Raw genomic sequence first — 18,165 nt, 5'->3', positions numbered from 1 at the left:
GTTTTCTTGTGACTGTAGCAGTCCCAGCAAAGTAGAAATGGATAACAGATTAACAGAACACATGTAAGATCATGTATTTTGTATGATAGCTGTCCTTTCAGGTGATCAGAAGCTGAATAACTTATTCCAGGAGCATTTCTGAAATGGAGTCATATATGCCAGGGCCTCTAGGCCTTCCACAGATTGCAGGGAAATCTTCCATGAAGAGAGTCTCAGAATTAGTCCGGAATACCTGTTTTGCAAAACTGACCTTCTTTTAAAGGGACTGACCTTAATACCATACTCTTAGATTGCATGGGAGTGTGTTTGCGAATGCAGTTTTTAGTCTGGCTCCTACTGAGAGGGAAATACAGGAATGGGAGGGGCAAGACTGCACAATCTTGGGATGCGTGACGGAGGAGTGCTTTGATGAAAGCCTCTGCGCTGTATCCCAATACACTTACTTAAATAAACATTTTCTTCTGTTTTCTGTTTCTGTACAGACATCTGTTCTGCACATGTGTTCCCTCTTCCATGCATTTATATTTGCTCAGCTCTGGACAGTGTACTGTGAACAAACAGCAGTAGCTCCGACAGTCCAGAATCAGAATGAATTTAGCTTTACAGCCATCCTTACAGCCCTGGAGTTCTGGAGCCGAGTGACACCGAGCATCCTCCAGCTAATGGCACATAACAAAGTGGTGAGTCAGGTGCTGCAGACAGATTTAGTACAGATTAAACTCAGAGGGGGCTTGGCTCTGCTTCAGTGTTTCAGTGGAATACAACAGACTATGAATAACATCATGAAGTGACTTTGTTACTTTTGAGAAATTAAAGGGATAGCTAATTACTAGTGATTTAACCTCGCAGTGGGCCTGAAACAGGATCTAGCCAGGATCTGTCTGAAACAGAATCAAGAGCTAGAGTCGCTGCTTATTGGATTAAGAGCTCCATGAATGAATCAGGTTTCATATATATTCCTGCTCTTAACTGTGATCTGTTGTTTTATTTGACTCTACCTTACAGCAGCAATGAAGCGTTCTAGGATAATTCTGTGAATATCCGCTTGATTATTTTTTACCATGTGATGGTGGAAAAAGTGCACAACTGCTGACGATTGACTACTCATAACTCACTGGTCACTCATCAAAAATAAGCTACATAAATATCTCTTCAAACATTTTTGAGTAATGAATGACTTGAAGGAAGTATCTCTAGAGATAAGAGTTGAAAAGGAAATGTGCACTACATACAGAAATCATCCAGACCATTTGTTTGGAAATAACTTTTAAGCATTTGTCTCAAATACTCGCTGCTGTTGGAGCAACTTTCTACAATAAGAACCCAGAGGGGTCCCAGCAGCCCTCTCATAGCTGATACCATTGCTTGCCCTTGACTAATGATCCCCTGTGCCTGCAGGCTTAGGGCTAAGGGCTTGTTTCTGATGGGCAAGACCTACCGTGTTTCCCACTTCTCAGAAAGTCATGACGAGTCAAAACTTTTTAACTGAGATGTTAACTAGTAGCTCTGGCTCTGGAGAGCCTGATGTTAGCTTTGACTGAGAAACATTCTTTATACACAGCCCAGTCCTCTAAGTCAGGTGCTCTTAAGGTTTGGGTTTTTAAGGTTTCGTGCTTTCAAGGTTTCTGATTCTGTGTTTGTTTGGATTTTATTTTTTCTTTTTTCAATGTAGACCTGCTATCTGTATGGAAATTATTTTATGTAATTCCTCTTTCCTCATGTGAAACATCTTCCATCCCAGGCAAGCATGGACCTTGCCCTTTTAATTGTCATTGCATGGGCTGCACCTGAGTGTCTCTGAACCAACTACTATTTGCCTGTGTCTTGTTCCTGTCAGGCAAGGACCACCTAAAGCTGTCTTTAGATGTTGTTTTAGGCTCTGACACCTAGTGAGGTCTCTGTGATTCACAAGCTGCCTTTGGGGACAGTAGTTTATCAAGCTCCATTTGAAGAAATGGGAAGTGTGCATAGTGTTTCTAACCAGCCAGTTCTTTAGTCAGACACAAAAGCCTCTTGTCAGGCCTTAGGACAAGAACATGACCTGGAAGTCTCAAGTTCCAGTCCTTATTCTGAAAGTACATCGTTAAGTGTCTTAGTGCAAGTTATTAAGCTCTCTGCCTCAGCTATTGCTCTTTGAAATGTAGATAATAATACTTACCTGTCTCACAGGGATGTTGTGAGGTTAATTACTTAGTGTTTGTGAAGCATTTTGAAGATGAAAAGCACAATAAAAGCTAAGTTTATTATTATTGAGGGGAATTTATATGTAGTTTAGACAGGCACTGTAGATACTGCTAGTTCAGGGTGTTTGTCTTGTATCTATGAATTAATACAAAATAAAACATAAAACGCTGTCTACTACCAAATAACTGATATTTGCATCTGTCATAAATTGTGGTACAAAATGGAAGAATTACAGGCTAGCTGTCAGTTCAAAACAATAAATTGTCTTTTGATGGGGGATAAAAAGATGGGTTTTGTGAATATATTAATTTCCAAAGATTCAGTAAATAAAAATACCAGTTTCTGACACAGAGATTGATGAGAACTACATAGCAAAATAAAAACAATTTATGATGTCTGAAGGAAACTTGATGTGTGATATGAATTAAAATTCATCAAGCACTTGAAATATTTAACAGATAGATGTTACCACATCAGGAGAAAACTAAATAAAAAATGTCCCGTATGTGCTCATGTGATATTTAATCTTGTATGTCAGTTGTTAATAAATGTGCATCTAGTGATTCCCTACAAGTGCCCAGCAAATACAGGAAGACTGTGCTAAGAGAGAGTTGGCTTAGCTTACTACATTGTTATGCTGGACATTAATTTGATTTTATGCTTGATTTTTTTTTCCAAGATGGTGGAAATGGTGTGCCTGCATGTGATCAGTTTAATGGAGGCTTTACAGGAATGCAACTCTACTATCTTTGTAAAGGTAGGCGTACCATGCCTTGAATGCTATTGCCTAACTATTGTGATTTCTAAGCATACTGTCCTCCACTTACCCTCCCACTGAGAAAAAGAAAGTGGAATAAACTGAAGTTGAATGATAATGCAGAAATAAAACATAGTAGAGCATAAGGAAAAGTAAAAGACCAAACCCTAATCTCAAATTCAAGTTCTCCTCATTTTTTTAAAGCAACATCTAATCTACTTCCTCTTTCCATTGTTACAATGGTCTTATTCCTTTAATAGACATAACGGATGTCACTGACTTTGGGAACTTCTAGCTAGTGTCTGAATTTTCAGCCATCTTTTAATCATCATAGGTCCTTTGCAGATCACCTCACTTCCCGTTTTTAGGTGGATAACAAAAACTTTGTGCCACAGTGGTTTTCTTGTTATTTTATGTGTATCTGTTGTTTTTTTGGAAATCAGTGGTGAGACTGTTGCTTTACTCTAGTCTTTTATGATCCAGCAAGAATTGAAAATAAAGTAGCTAAAATTGAAGGTCTTTATGTCAACTGGCATGAAAGTATTCACATTCACTGTGAAAATTCAGGTTTATAGTCAGTAATGGCTTGATTCACTACAGAAATTCTGTCACTAAGGGATATCAGAGTGATTATGGCTGTCCCTGGAAGACATATGGGCTTCTCTTTCAGCCGTCCAGGATGTTCAGAATTTGACAAGGATGAAGAATGGCTTTAAAGCTGTGAAAAGAGAGGCCTTTAGGGCCAAATCCCTGTCACAATTCAAATGAATGCTTTCAAGGGGGTTATATTGGAGAGTATATATCAATACTGTGCTAAATCAGGTTAAAAGGACATCGTTGTTAGTACAAAATCAAGCTCATAAAACTGTGAAACTCAGAGTTAAGTTGCTAAGCTTTCATGTTTAGTGGATGGGAGATGGAAGGGAAGAATCTAGGTGACCAAATTCCCTTTACTCAGCCCTAAAGTGAAATCCTGAAGGAACAATATACATGCATTATAGTACTATAGGATTTTTAGTTCCAGTCTACTATATTTTTTTTATAACTAAGTGTAAAAGTATGTACTTTAGATCTGAATAGTAAGTGCCATAATTTAGGGAAAGACTTACTGTGTTGTTTAAGTCCTTCAAAGATTCAGTGGCGCAAAGTTTACCAAGGAACCAGTGAGTGGCTTCTCTATAATTAAAAAAAAAAATCAAATTTGATATTGTCTCTTCTTCATTGGCTGTGAAATAGATCTGAACTTTGTTACTTCTACTTCAGAAGTCTGCAAGGATGACAATTCTTTGAAAACAGTTGACAGCCTTTTGGTAACTTGTTTTATTCTAGACAATTTTATCTTGTGTTTGAAAGCTTTTTATTTCTTTTATTTTAGACATAGTCTTTCAAACAAGGTTTAGTTTTCACTGAATGAAAGGACATAGTGTAGTGAGAGGTATTTTTTTTATACAGAACATTGTTAACACTTTCAGAGATTCATTGAGCAAAATTAATAATACCCAATTATTTTCTCTTGGAACAGAGCACATTAGCACTGATAAATATTGACCATTTATCATTTATATAATGGTGTTTACTGCAGTGTCTTTTATTCTGTCTAAGGATTCAGATGCTGCAAGAACGTACTTTGTTAATGAAATCATGGCATGACTCAACACACACATTTTTAATGCACCAAAATGAGAAGGTGGTGCATGTCACATGGTGCCAAGCAGTTTATGGGATAGCTATCCTACCTAGGTGGTCATTTTATGTATGACAAGTGAGGGAATATTATGTCATAAAACAAGTGAGAAAGAGATGACATAAACAATTCATCTCTCCTTCACTGAAAGAAGAGCTTTCTTTACACCTGAGATAAGCACTCCTTCATTTCTTCCTTGTGTTGGTGCTGTGAGATTTCCTCCTCCTGGTTTGTTGTCCTTTGCTATTAAATTAAACTCACACTGATAGCATTGAGACAGGTCTTGATTACTTCCTATAATCTTTAAGCCATTCCATATATTCACAGGGGATATTTTTTGGATCTGATATTAGACTGTCTTGACCAATCTGCTTGGTCAAAAACAAAGTTGCTTTCCTGTGAAAACATTTCGACCATTATGCATTTAATTTTTTGACTAAGTTGTAGTGAGAGATACACACACATGCACATTTACACAGATGCACGTATACTAGCATATGTATTTAATTCATTGTATATTCCTCTGAGGGGAAGGATTCTGCTTTAGGAGAGCTTAAATGAAAGTGTTCAGCTTTTCTCCTGTTCTTCTGTGTCAAAGGAACTGGAAAACTGGCCATCCCAGGGATAGCCATTGGTGATGGGGACCAGCTCCTTGCTGATCACATCTTTGTCTGACCATCAAATGTACCTCTGAGGAACTTGGGAGCTTACAGTAAAGATAGGAACAGCTCACCAATCACAAAGCTGTTTGTGGAGATCCAGGGGTTCTAGGAAGCTCCAGCAGCTGCTGGAGTTTCTAGAGAACTGGGCAGGCAGCAGAGCTGGGGAGCCAGAACAGCACAGTGACCAGCCTATTCTACAGCCTGGTTTCCATCAAAAATTGCTTTGGAATCAATATAATTCTGTTGAAAATGTAAACTCAAAAAATTTAACACTGTCTGACAGCACTCTGTTTTTCCAGCTTTTCTTTCTAACTAGCTTTATGTATTCTTCCTTTGTGAAGAAAAGATGGGCTAGGAATTAGTTAACAAATTAGTTAAAAAAACTCAAATGCTTAAATAAAAATATCCTTTTGTCTCATTTATCTGTCTGGCAGCTGTAGCACTAGAGGATTTGCTTGCTTGTGCCTGCAGCAGAATGTTCTGTTTCCCTAAATGAGTCCAGACCCTGGAAGACAGAAGTGGTGCTGGAGGACAAAGATCTGTATCTAACCTTAGACCTCTCCATAAAAGACATCGATATAAGCTAGTTTCCATAAGTGCCCTTTATAGTCAGTGGAGATAAACAGTATTTTTGGACATGATTCATCTTGATCTATTTTAGATACTTGCTTTGGGACAAGATGAACTGGACGTGAAGTGCTTCATTCTCTCAGCTGACTGTAAAAGTTGTCCAGTGAATTGGTTCAGCTCCAGCGGGGTATCCTAAGTTTTCTGCCTGGCTTCGCTCCTTGCTTGGTGTACTTCTGACACCAGTCCCGTCACCACTGGCTGTCTCTGTAGGAACTTCATTAGTGCTGGATGAAATTTTCAGTGACATTTTGTTGATGGCACTGGGGCACAGAGCATGGCTTCTCTGTATGCTTACCTGTTCCCTCTTCACCAAAGAACACACCAGCAGTCACTGGATCTTATTAAGCACTTAATTAGTGTGAGAGCCCATGGAAGAATGTGCAGAGCTCACGTCTGCTGCATCTGGCTGCATTCCAGCTGTTTTGGCATTCATCTGTCTGTAAATGCTGAGTTTTGACTATGGTTCTTGATGTGGTAGACTTAAGTAATGAATCTTGACAGAGCTGCATATGATTCTCCAGCAAAACAGCACTGAAATTGAAACAATTATCATTCCTTGCACAAGGGAAGCAGCACTTTATCTAATGTTGTCAATAGTGATTAGGTTTAACTTGCAGGTCCCGGAAGCATAATTGGCAAATTGCAAATTTTAATGTCATTTGGAGGAACATTTTAGAACAGTTACCTCAGTGGTTAAATTAATACTGGAACACATGAATACTTTTGCAAGAAATGCTTCTCTGTCTTCCATAAGCTTGTCACGTTACACTTACTCAGAAGTAAAACTTCCCTAAAGAGCAGCAGTCTGAAATACATACCAGATCTGTCCAATAACAAGTGACAGATTTGTATGCCTCCTCACCTTGTCATTCTGAACAGTTCTTACCTGTTCTCCCATGCCTAGAGAATATCTTACATCCTGCTGATGTGAAGCCCTGATGTGACTAGTGCTTATAAAATGCTGGTTACCATTTAAATATACAGCCTTTTATTAGGAACTTCTGCCACATGTGTTTTTCAGTTCCTGATGAATGCCTCAGAATGCAGAATGTTTACTGTATTCACTCCAGTACTGCTCACCTGCACATACAGAAACACCCTCACAAGGCAAATAAGAAGTGATTTCCTTTAACAAGTTTTTATTCTGTACTCTCATCATTGCCTTAAACAGGATATTAATAATTGCTACTGGTGATTCATCAAGCTACAAACAAGGGAAGCTGGCTTCTTTACCTCTGAGAGTTACCTGCCCCAAAATATATGCATAATTTAAAAATAACCACATTTTCAGATTTGTGGTTCAAACGATGCCAATTCAAATGGCTAACTGCATTAGATATATCCTTCTCTGTCTCACAGTAACTTGAAACATGTTTACAGTCACTTGTGTAATAATAAAATACACCTCTCTCCTTACAGCTCATACCAATGTGGTTGCCAATGATACAGTCAAACCTAAAGGTAAGTACTGTCTAGTACCTTATCCTTTTATTCTTAGTGTTGTACATTCCTGTAAATTCTGGAAGTAAGATCACTACCTGTGATCTCCAAACTCTCTCAAAATAGATCCTTTTAGCGTGTCCAGATGAAGATCTCAAGTGTGAGCATACAGAGCATCAGTGGCTGAGATACTTGCCCTGTAATCAGTACTGCTCTCCTTTTCCCTTCTGAAACACTTCCCTGTAACCTGGTTCTGCATCGAGGCCTTTCCTCAATATTTACTGAGATTGGTTGTTCCCTGATCTGTGGTTTTCTTGATGTCTTAGGTGTGAGAGTCCCCTGACAAATCAGGATTGTGACTCTTGACTCAGGAGATAGATTTGGGTTCTAAAGCAGTTACTGTGGGCTTGGTAAGACTGTGCCAGCTGGCCCTCTTTGTAAGAGAGAGCATGGTGGATCAGAGTGGTTTGTGGGTCAAGAAAGTTTTGGTGAAGAGAATAAAAGTTGTGGAGTTGGTCTCGGTATGGAGTTGTTTCTGTAAGCACATTTGCCCTCAGTGGCAACACTGCAGTGCAGGATGTGGAAGAAAGAAATTCGACACTGGGGCAGTGTAAGAACTTTCCCTGGCCAACGACCTGTACCCATCACAGTGCTGCATTAAAGGAAAAAAACTGAATGGTTTGCGTTATTTCAACAGCATTTGTCTGCTGGACTACAGCTACGCCTCCAAGCCATCCAGAGCAATGTCAACCATCACAGCCTAAGGATGTTACAGGGGTCAGGACAAATGAACAATAGCTCATCTGTGCTCCGCAAATGGCTGCAGTGTACCCAATTCAAAATGGCTCAAGTAGAAATTCAGTCATCAGAAGCTGCATCTCAATTTTATCCTTTATGATTCATGTAATTTGTTCTAAAATATTAATTTTTTAGCCTAGCAATAACAGAGTTAGAGCTGTAAAAGACCTTTTGTATAAGTCAGTATACAGAGTATATACTGTATCTATACTTTTTAGCCTAGACAGATTGTGAAAAAGCTTATAATGGGTGAAGCTAAGAGCCTGATCCTACCTGTTTATAATTACAATTACTCAGGATCAACAGGTTCTAAGTCTGCATTCATGAACATGTATTTGGAGGATTGTACTCAATTCTATCACATTGTACATATCTCTCTGATCATTGAAATATCTTGTTCTTAAATGTTTCTTTACATTATTTTTGAAGCTAAGACAAAAATCACTTTTCTTTAACTTCTATTTTTTTTAAAAATAGAATTGTGGGTATTCACAAACATGGAAGTGCTATGTTGCTATTTTTTTGACAATAACAAAAGAAAACTGGGTTTTTAGGAACCTTTATAGGAGTTTTTAGGGGGGATGTCTTTTTTTTTTTTAGATTCACAGCTGGCAATGCAATAAAATCTGTCACTATGAAACAGTGGTGTTCTAATGAGGCTTTTTGTCATCATCTTCTGGGAAAACAGCAGCTTGTAAGGAGAGTTGTTATGAAGTGCACTTAGAAATTAGGTTGTTAAACTGTGCCAATTAATTTGTCTTTTTTTTCAGTATGTTTTCCAAAACTGCCAAGTCTGATTTATTATTCTTTTAAATACTGCTTTTACTTCATTGATTCTCTGCTGCTCTTCTTTGTAGGTTTCATAGAAGCCTTTTTAATTTTGTGATTACTCTATTGTATTCTTCTGTCAATACTTGTATACAGTGCAATTAAAAATGGATATCCCAGATCTATTCTTATTGATGTCTAAGGATTTATGTTGCAGACTTCAAGAGGAGCATGATTGGACCTGAAGTTTTGCATAATGGTATTTACAAATCCCAGCGTTTGCATACTGCTGTATTAAACATGATGTTTAATAACAGATGGATTTTAATATCATTAGGGGACTCAGCCAAAGCCCATTGGAATCTAAGGAGAATCAATTAACTCAGTGGATTTTACGTAAAATCTTGAAAGCATCATGGTTTACCACCTCTTGTAATAAATACTTAAATCTGTGCAATCCCAGTTGTATTTTCTGTATTTATTCTGTAATGCACTGATTAGAAGAATAACAAACCTTAAGTTGTATATTAGAATGCTATTAAATCCCTAGTCCTTAGTACCACTCTTGGAATCTGCCTAAGTACATCTCAGCTTTCGTGAAGGGTCGGTTTTTCCTCACTGCATTTACTAAAATAAGAATGGAAAAGTTTGCAGATATGCCATTGTAATACCATTATACTCTGAAAAAACAACAACCAAAAATAAAACTAACCTATGAAACAAAGAAAAGACAGTAAGGCATGTGCTAGCTTGCTTAAAATAGATCCCTATCTGTGTTTTCAATGGGAAGAAATTGATTTGGCTTTCCTTCCTTCTCATATTCACACATCATACGGTCTAAGCTTAAATGGCAAAGGTGGCATTCAGTACATCAGCCTTTTCTGTGTCATGTGTAACCAGGTGCCCTGTCTTATTCAGCAGCAGGCCCACATTTTCCCCAGTCTTTCTTTTGTCCCCTATGTACTTATAGAAGCCCTTCTTTTTAATATTCCTTGCCAGCTTCTAATACTGCTGGGCTTTAGCTTTCCTAACTTCATCCCTGGATGACTGGACAACATCTCTGCATTTCTTCCAGAATACCCATCCTTGCTTCTGCCCTTTGTATGCCTCCTTTTTGCATTTGAGTTCGGGCAGGTGTTTTTTGTTTGTCCACACAGGTCTCCTGCTTTTTTTACCTGACTTTCAACTCATTGGCATTATCATGAATGAGTGTTTTAGGTTAAAAAATCCACGGCAAAGGTATCGGCAAAAGCAGGTTTAATATTGAAGTGAAAGTTGGCAAGGTCCACTCTCCCACTTTAGTAGATGGTTACAGCATACAGAGAAAAATCAGAATAAAATCAATAAATAATTCTAAAACTAAAATCAACCTAAAATGATCTACATGGAGGCTGGGGATGAAAAAGGGATAAGGATAAAAAGGAATGAGAGACACTCTCCTATTGAGTCACAAGGGTTCAGAGTGGACCCTCTTGCCAAACTGAGTCTGAGGCTTGAAAAACAGTGTTTAGGCCTATAGGTTTTAACAGCACTTAAACTTAACAACACTTAACTGATAGCCTAATTTAAACAGTTTAACAAAAGATACTACAGAATTTACTATAAACTCACTTATAGGCCTATCTTACTTACGCATCTAACACACTTAAGAGTCTAAGAGAGCACATTCACAGTACATTTGCTGAGCACATTTGCACTCACTCAGATCTAGAGAGTGTGTGCAAGGTGAAAAATTCCTCTCCAGTTCAGTGCTCATATCAGATGCCTTTGCATCTTCTCAACAGGTGAAGGGCTGAGCTTCGAGGAGTGAGGGTATCAGCCCCAGGCTCCATTTGGCAGCAATCCTGCAATTTTAGCAAACTTGAGGGTTTGCAAGCTCTGAAAGGTGTCCTGCTCAGATGGAGATGGCCTGATGAGCATTTCTGAGATCACAGTGTGGCCTGAGGAGGAGCGAGGAAGGGGGTGCACCACCACAGGCATGCTCCTGAGCTTGGAGGAGGTTATTCTCAAATATTAACCACCTTTCTTGGGTCCTTCTTTCATCCAGGGCATTATCCCTTGTGACTCATAGATCCCTATGTTATGTTTATTCCCCATACTGTGTGCATTAACATACAGGTACTTCAGAGAGGCCCCCAGCATGTTGATTTCCTGAAAAAGTTTTGGGGTTTTTTCCCCAATGGTTCCTTGTAGGCACTTCCTTGCTCACTTGCAAAGTGCTGATTTTGTGATCCCTTCCGGTCACCTCACCCCAAGCTCTTTGTTCACAGAACCTGTCTGTCACTCCCTCACAGGGGTGCAGTACCAAAGTAGTTGGAACATTGGCCTTTAGGCAAAAAGGAGCTGTGGTCTCTGTTTTCAGTGGGACTGCTTCCATTCCTGGGCTGTGTCTTCTTCGTGGTTGTGTCTGCAACACGGGTGATAACTTTGCTGGGTAACCACATAAATAGGGCCCAGGTTCACTATTGTGGGGACTGGGGTCACCATAGTGAAACGGGAGTGCTACTGGGCCCTTGAAAGTGGGACATGTAGGAGAGAGGGATTTGTGTGTTTTGATGTGCTGTGACCTGGTGAATCTGAAAGAGAACTGAAAGGCAAGGAGAGAGAGGGAATATGAGGCCCTCGGGTGTCAGGTGGATGAGCTCAGATGGGTACAGTGGGAACTGTGGAAACTTAAAAGATGAAGACATGATTTGCAGGGAACAGCAGAGCCTGATAAAGTTTGCCTTTAAAACTAACTTCTGGAAAGGAGAATGTATGATCAGGCATCTCACTTGGTAGATAATGCATGTAGACAACATGGCATAAGTGCTTTCCCTGCCTAGCAAAGTCTCTGCGTCAAAGCGTCTAGTGTTCAGGCTGGCAAAACACAACATTAATGCAGATATAGTGGTGGGTAGTTATTAAAATTAAATACAAGCCAAAACCAGACCTGATGAATCCAGGTCTGTAACTAAACACTTTAAGACTTTGCGGGAATTGAGATCTGGTTTCAGCTCTGGGTTTAGAGATAAGAGCTGGTCACGGAATCTATTTCCATGCTTGAATACAGGGTTTAGTATGTATCTGTCACTGATTATAATTAATACGGTTCCTATGGAGCTGTCACGCGTAGGCAAATTAAGACTGTAAGTATGAATTGAGAAACTGCTTTGGCATAGAGAATACTGCCTGGAAGATGGTATGACCAATGATTAGGGGTATGTTGACTAATAATAACAAATAGCATGAGCCTTCGCCAGGTATGTGTGCTTTAACACTTCATGAAAATCTCTTAAGTGCACTCTAGGGATCTTCAGAAGTACAGAAATCTGCATTAGTAGTTTTTTTAAGCTCTGTAAAATATATCTTTACTGTGCCTGAGGTCAATATACAACTCAAGTGAGTCACTCACATTAAGTCTCTGAAATAGCCTAGAGCAGCAATTCTTTATATTCTGTAGGAAGATTAGGAAGTAAATAACATTTGGTGTTCCCTGAAAATGCTACCAAGTAGCAGAGGCCAATCTTTCTGCTCTGCCACGCTCCCAGCACGGCTGTGTCTCTGTGCATGTGTCACTAAGAGCAGAATCCATCCTCTGTCTGATCACAGAGAACTGCCATTTAGGAAGAGCATTTAGTCTTCTGTTGAAATAAGCTGCTTAAATCAACGCCTGTTACCAGGCCTGACCTAGTAAAAGAATCAATTTACTGTGTGCTGAACTGTGAAATTTCCAACAACAAGGGGCACTTTGGATGAAGCAATGGTTAAAAGCTCGCACCGGCCGCAGTGCGTCCTACCGCTGGGTTACGTAACCCGTGTCCTGAGTGCGGGGTTAATGTCTACGTGGGCATCTCACGGTGCTTTCCTCTGCCTGACAAGAAAGCCACGGCCACACAAACAGAGGCTTTTCCAGCACATCAGCTACTATCTACATACATGCCTTATCTTGTACGTAACGTTTCTGCAACGTGTCATTAGAGCCATGGCAGTTCCAAGGCCCTAAAAACACAGTTGGTTTTCTGGCTCTCTCTTCCATGCTGTGAGAGCAGTCGATGTGTTCTAGGACTGGCGAACATTCTGAGATGGAAGATCTCTCTGAACTCTGGCCTGCACAGCCTCCTTTCAAGCTGGATGAAGATTACCAGAGCCCAGGGTTGTTTGTCTTTGCTAGCGTGTCCTGGAAAAGAGCTCTGCAGCCAAGAATCCTGTGCTGCTCCCCCAGCTGCACGCAGCTCTGGGAGAGCTGTGTCCACAGTTTTTCTTGTTGATTTTTTCAGCAAGGCTGAAGTCTCTGTTTTTTTCAACAGGATCTGAATCTTGATTGCACAACATCCATTTAGTCAACAATGTGGGTCTTCATTTTAGCAGTCTGCCTGAAGTCAGGAAGAGGGAACAGCATTACAGTTTGTGGGGCTTGATGCAAATTTGGAAGGAAGGGCTCTGCATTTGTCATTTCATTTATAGCTCTGAATTACTCTATGCCCATCAGCCTCTCCCTGCTGAGCACAATTTCAGCTGGAGGCTGAGCATCAAGGGACAGCAGTGAGAACTGTAACTGGAGGAGAAGGTATCTTGGTGGTCTCCATCTGAAAAGGGCTCTGGAAGAGAACTTGAATCCACCCTTGGCATTGCCCTCCCTGGGCCTTGCTGATGAGGAATCGGGGGCCATCACTGGAAATGCCTCCAGTCAGATAATAGGAAGCCACATGACAATGAGGCCTGACCCACCAGGCCTGGTGAGCCTCTGTGGTGTCTAAATCCTGCAGCTGGGAACTGGGGGGCTTTCAGCTATCACTGTGTGTGGTTTGTGTATGATAATGTGTGCAAGGGACAGGAGGGGGTGACGAGCTGGCAGGGTTTGGGAAGGGTGGCTGGTTTCTTCATTCATCATTACGAAGCATTAATATGGAAAAGCAGAACTCATGACTCAGTCACTGTAAGTCTACATCATGAATTATTTTCCAGTATTTTGCTGGATTTGATAGATACCACAGGGCTTTCAGCCAACTGGCGAGCAGCCTTCTGTGCATTGCCCCAGGTAACCTACTCTGACACTTCATTTAACCAGCTCCCCATCAAACCTGACAAGCCATGACTGTGAGCTGGGAGGCTCTGAGTCTGATAGACACGATGTACTGCTAGGTTCAGTTTTCTCAATGTATAATTCAGCAGCTGGACAACATAACTGTTACAGCTGTTCTACTACTTTAAATCCTTTCAGGAAGGCACGATAGCACACCTGTGAAGTTTTACACACAGAATAAAAATTTTATAGGTAATAGATTTTTTAGGTTAGCTTTTCTGGCAGCTACAGTACTTCCATGTCAAATTGATTGCAGTGAAGTTCTTTAGAAAAGCTTTGCTACACCTGGGCATCCTTGTCATGCAGGAAAAGTGTCAGTAAAACAGAATGTTAATTACTATCATTAAAAGAAATTAATTATTTGTTAAAACTGTTACCTATTTTGCACTTGTGAGGAAATCCTGTGTACATGGTGTTCATTAGTGATATACAACAAAAGTGCAAACTGCCAGACATAGTGAAATCTACAGAGAGGTACAATTTATACCTGTTACAGATCACACCCCATATTTATAGCTCAGAAGGACTGATACGGTGAAGCAACTGAGCACCACAGCAATATGTGTTTCAGGTGCTAGTTGATTCCAGGGAGGTGTCAGATTAAACTGCTAAACTGATGCAGCCATGACCTGATCTTCCTCCAGATACATTTATTCAACACCAGGTTTTGCTATCATTTTAGAATCAAGTCAACAAGGGAGGTTTTCTTCTTTGACACGTGTGTGGCAAGTCTGTTCTCCTGTTTGCTCTGATCACACACAGAGTTCAGCATCTTCCTAAATCATCTTAGTGCTCCAGGAGCTGCAGCTCAGCTATTGCTCAGGAGATCTTGTTAACTGTATTTGACCAAAGCATTTTTCAAGTCTTTCAGTAACATATAAAATCTTATTATTGCTGTTTTCCTCCCTGTGATCACTACCCTTAAGACACTGATCTGGCTCAAATGTCAGATGTTCATCTGCTGTAAGTGTGTGTCTCCGAGTAACAATAGCCCAGACATGTTTTCAAGCTCTCCCAGGAAAAGCGTTGGAGTACCATATTATTTTACCAACTGATTTTGTTGGGCCAGCTTTCAAATTTAAAATAGTTTATTTCCTTTTTCTTGCACCAGACCCTATTTCAGTCCCAATAACATTTGTGCCTGGATCCCAGTCAGAACTTCCTCAGCCTGTCTCTAATGATAATTAAGATCCATTAAGAGTTGTCAGGGTGAGAAAAGCTACACAAGCCAGGAAGAAAATGCTTCCTACTGATTTTATGAAATTTAAACTTACCCATCCCCAGCATTTACTGTTGAAAACTTCCATGTAGAAATTGCCTTCTTCAGAACCTTTTCAATAGCAATATTTATCTATGTTTCATTGTAGCTACTTTAATATTTTCTAACATTTCTGTCAAAATGAATTGCAGCTGATTCACCTAATGTGTACTAATTTGCAAATTAATTCTATTAACTGAATTAGGCTTAACTGATCTGCATTGTCCAATTATTCATCTGACTCACCCATCCACAGACAGGAGGAGTAGCCTCAATGGGCTATTGTTCTGTTCCTTTTGAATCATAAAACAGCTGCTAGTTTTCCCCAGCTGTGAGGTTGAGCTGAAACATTAGGGCTGCTGAAGATGCTTCACTTCAAGTGAATTTTAGATATAGGGAATTCAGTGTTGCCTCAAGTGTCACAAAATGGTGCAGAATGACATGGCTCAGAATGCACAGCAGCATTTCAAGGCTCTATTTGGTCCTGGCCTGAGAGTGTTTTCCTAGGTACTGTGACATCTCTCCTGGGATTCATAGTGAGTGTTACAGTTCTACTTACTATGTGTAAAGGAGAACAGGATAAATAACCAGTCCCCCTTATGGCTTCCATTGGTGGACCAGCCCTAAGTGTGACATAATGCTATTCCCTCACCATTCAGCAAAACAAGAAGGGTTTTGATGAGTCTTTGATCTCCCTTATCTCTTCATGAATGTACAGAACATGGCCTGTAGAGACCTGAAAAATCAAGGAAAACCTATTCCTGCCCTGTTCCAGGTGAGTAGGAGAGGCCACACTAAGATGCTTTGGGATGGGCATGCAGACCCGTGCCAGTCTGAGGTTTCCCTGACCAACTTTTCCAGCTGAGAAACCTGGATCTTAAATTTTACCCAGAGGTTAATTTTCAGGTAAGTGATAGCAGTTTGGGGCATTTAAAATGCAACTCACTTTCCTAGTAAAGGATAGTTCCAGAGACCAGGAAATGAACCTCAGATGTTGGGACATTTACATCCCTTGCAGCTAATTTTACTGTTTGACATGGGACTGCTCTTTTGGCTGCTATGTAGAGCAGAGGGAAATGCAGAAGGCACCTCTAATATGTCTGATTTGGGTTGAGCTTAGAGCTAAAGATAAGAGGGGCCTTTGGCATCATTCCAGTGCAAAAGGAACAGCTGATCTTATAATCACAAACATGAAGGATTCTGGCATCATCAAATAAAAAACCTAGATGTGATTTAGCTTATTATCTCTAAACCAACAGCATCTAGCCTGAGCTGTCACATGATTCTGAAGTAGACCCAAATCTTATATGCCCTCTTTAGTATACTCATTTTAAGTTCAGTAAAATATTAATTCTCAATGCTGCTTTCATGTGAAAAGCTGAAAGTACCAGTGAAGTGTATTGATTTTTAAAAGTCAAAATTGAGTCTTGAGGGAGTCTGGCTAGCTCAGAGGATTGTGTAAGACACTGGTGAGCCTGACATCCATTGCTATCTCCAGAAGAGAATGGTAGCTTATGGTTGTGGAGTGATGCTCACTTTTAGCCCACTCTCGGGGAGTAAAAGCCTTGACTCTTAGAGGTTTCTGGGCATTCACCTCAAAGGGAGCAGGCACATTGCAGTTCTGAGCTAAACACCTTCAGTTATTGCTTGATGCTTAGTTTTTGTTTTTAGCCGGTGTTCTGTTGCTGAAAATCTCCCTTTAAGAGCCTTAATAGAGACAGATAGCAACTTAAGAACTACATAAAGGAAAATACATTTTCATTATTGAGAGGATTGCTTTATAATTTTCAAGATATAAAGGGTATTTCTAATTCAATGACTGCTCTGCCTTACTATGCTTAAGCAACATGAACATATCTCAGGAAAACTGCAAGAGTGATCCCAGAAGTGTCTCTGTAAATACCATACTTTTTGTGCTCTAAATACTGCAGAAGCAGTTAAGCTTCTCAGAACAACTTTTTAATTAAAGCAACAAAATGTGCCACTCACCACAGAACTGAAGTGGCCTCCTCTTTGCCTTCTAAATAGTAATTATGATTTCAACTCCTTTATCGCCACTTCTACTAAGCAAGAATCAAAAAGCAATCAAGTCTGAAGGACTGTAGGAATCTCAGATTAATACAATCAGCCCAACAGTAGGGAGACTTCTTCTTCTGGTATAAAAATAGCAAATAACAATGCCAAGTAGGTCTTTTTTTTTTTTTTTTATTGCCACTGGTTTCACACCATTAAATGCTTTGAAAGAAAGGTACAGTAACTGCAGCTATGATAGTTAAACTTTAAATAAATGTACCTGTCAGAATATAAATGAAATCCTATATCACTTTGCTCATTTTGTTTTGTTTTCCCCATCCTAAATAAAATTACAGAGAATTAAATTTTTGAAGCATGACCATTGCACAGAGAATCATTCAGCTATGAGCTGGCCACCTGCAAGACGTTTTCTCCTCCCTCCCCTTAAGCTTGTTATTTATTGTCTCTGTTACTAATTAGGTTTGCTGACTTAAACTTAGTTTGCAGATGATGGATTTTAAAGAATATTGTAAGGGACAGGACATCAAGGTCAATATCTAAAATTGGCAGAGTAGTTACCTTCAGAAGGCTCATGCTCTGTGATAGCCCAGGAAGGAGAGGCTGTGAGCTGAGCTGACACTCTTGTTAATGTTTTTTTCTTGTTGTGGGGTTTTTTTTTCACCCTTAAGCCACAGCATGCAGCAAATAGCACTGCTGGTAATGACACCATAGTTATGAAAGTTAAAAGCCTTACTCATTAAAAGCACACCTGGTATGTGTGAAGGGCTTCCCTAGGCATCTGGAAAGTGCTTCCAGGGTGGAAAAACAATATATTTTCTTGCAATCTAAGGCCAGACTGACAAGGAGTAAAAGGGAGAAGGAAGCACTATAAGCATTTTGGATAAA

The 18,165-nt window shown here is 39.9% G+C and overlaps 1 protein-coding gene across 11 annotated transcripts in view; it reads left to right on the top strand.

Moving 5' to 3' along the window:
* Positions 1-9,485, top strand: part of UNC79 (unc-79 homolog, NALCN channel complex subunit) — a 108,465-nt gene extending 98,980 nt beyond the window's left edge. For all 11 annotated transcript variants that reach the window (XM_050335074.1, XM_050335070.1, XM_050335077.1 and 8 more), the window contains 4 exons: positions 483-680; positions 2,864-2,941; positions 7,337-7,378; positions 8,055-9,485. In XM_050335074.1, coding sequence (XP_050191031.1) covers positions 483-680; positions 2,864-2,941; positions 7,337-7,378; positions 8,055-8,255 — 519 coding nt within the window. In that variant the 3' untranslated portion in view covers positions 8,256-9,485. The remainder of the gene's footprint in view (positions 1-482; positions 681-2,863; positions 2,942-7,336; positions 7,379-8,054) is intronic.
* The last annotated feature ends 8,680 nt before the right edge of the window (positions 9,486-18,165 follow it).

The sequence above is a fragment of the Myiozetetes cayanensis genome, unplaced genomic scaffold (genome assembly GCF_022539395.1).
Source record: "Myiozetetes cayanensis isolate MyiCay16 unplaced genomic scaffold, myiCay2020 scf6-25, whole genome shotgun sequence".
Lineage (NCBI taxonomy): Eukaryota > Metazoa > Chordata > Aves > Passeriformes > Tyrannidae > Myiozetetes > Myiozetetes cayanensis.
Note: the sequence above shows the minus strand (reverse complement) of the source record. Positions and strands in the feature narration are given on the sequence as shown.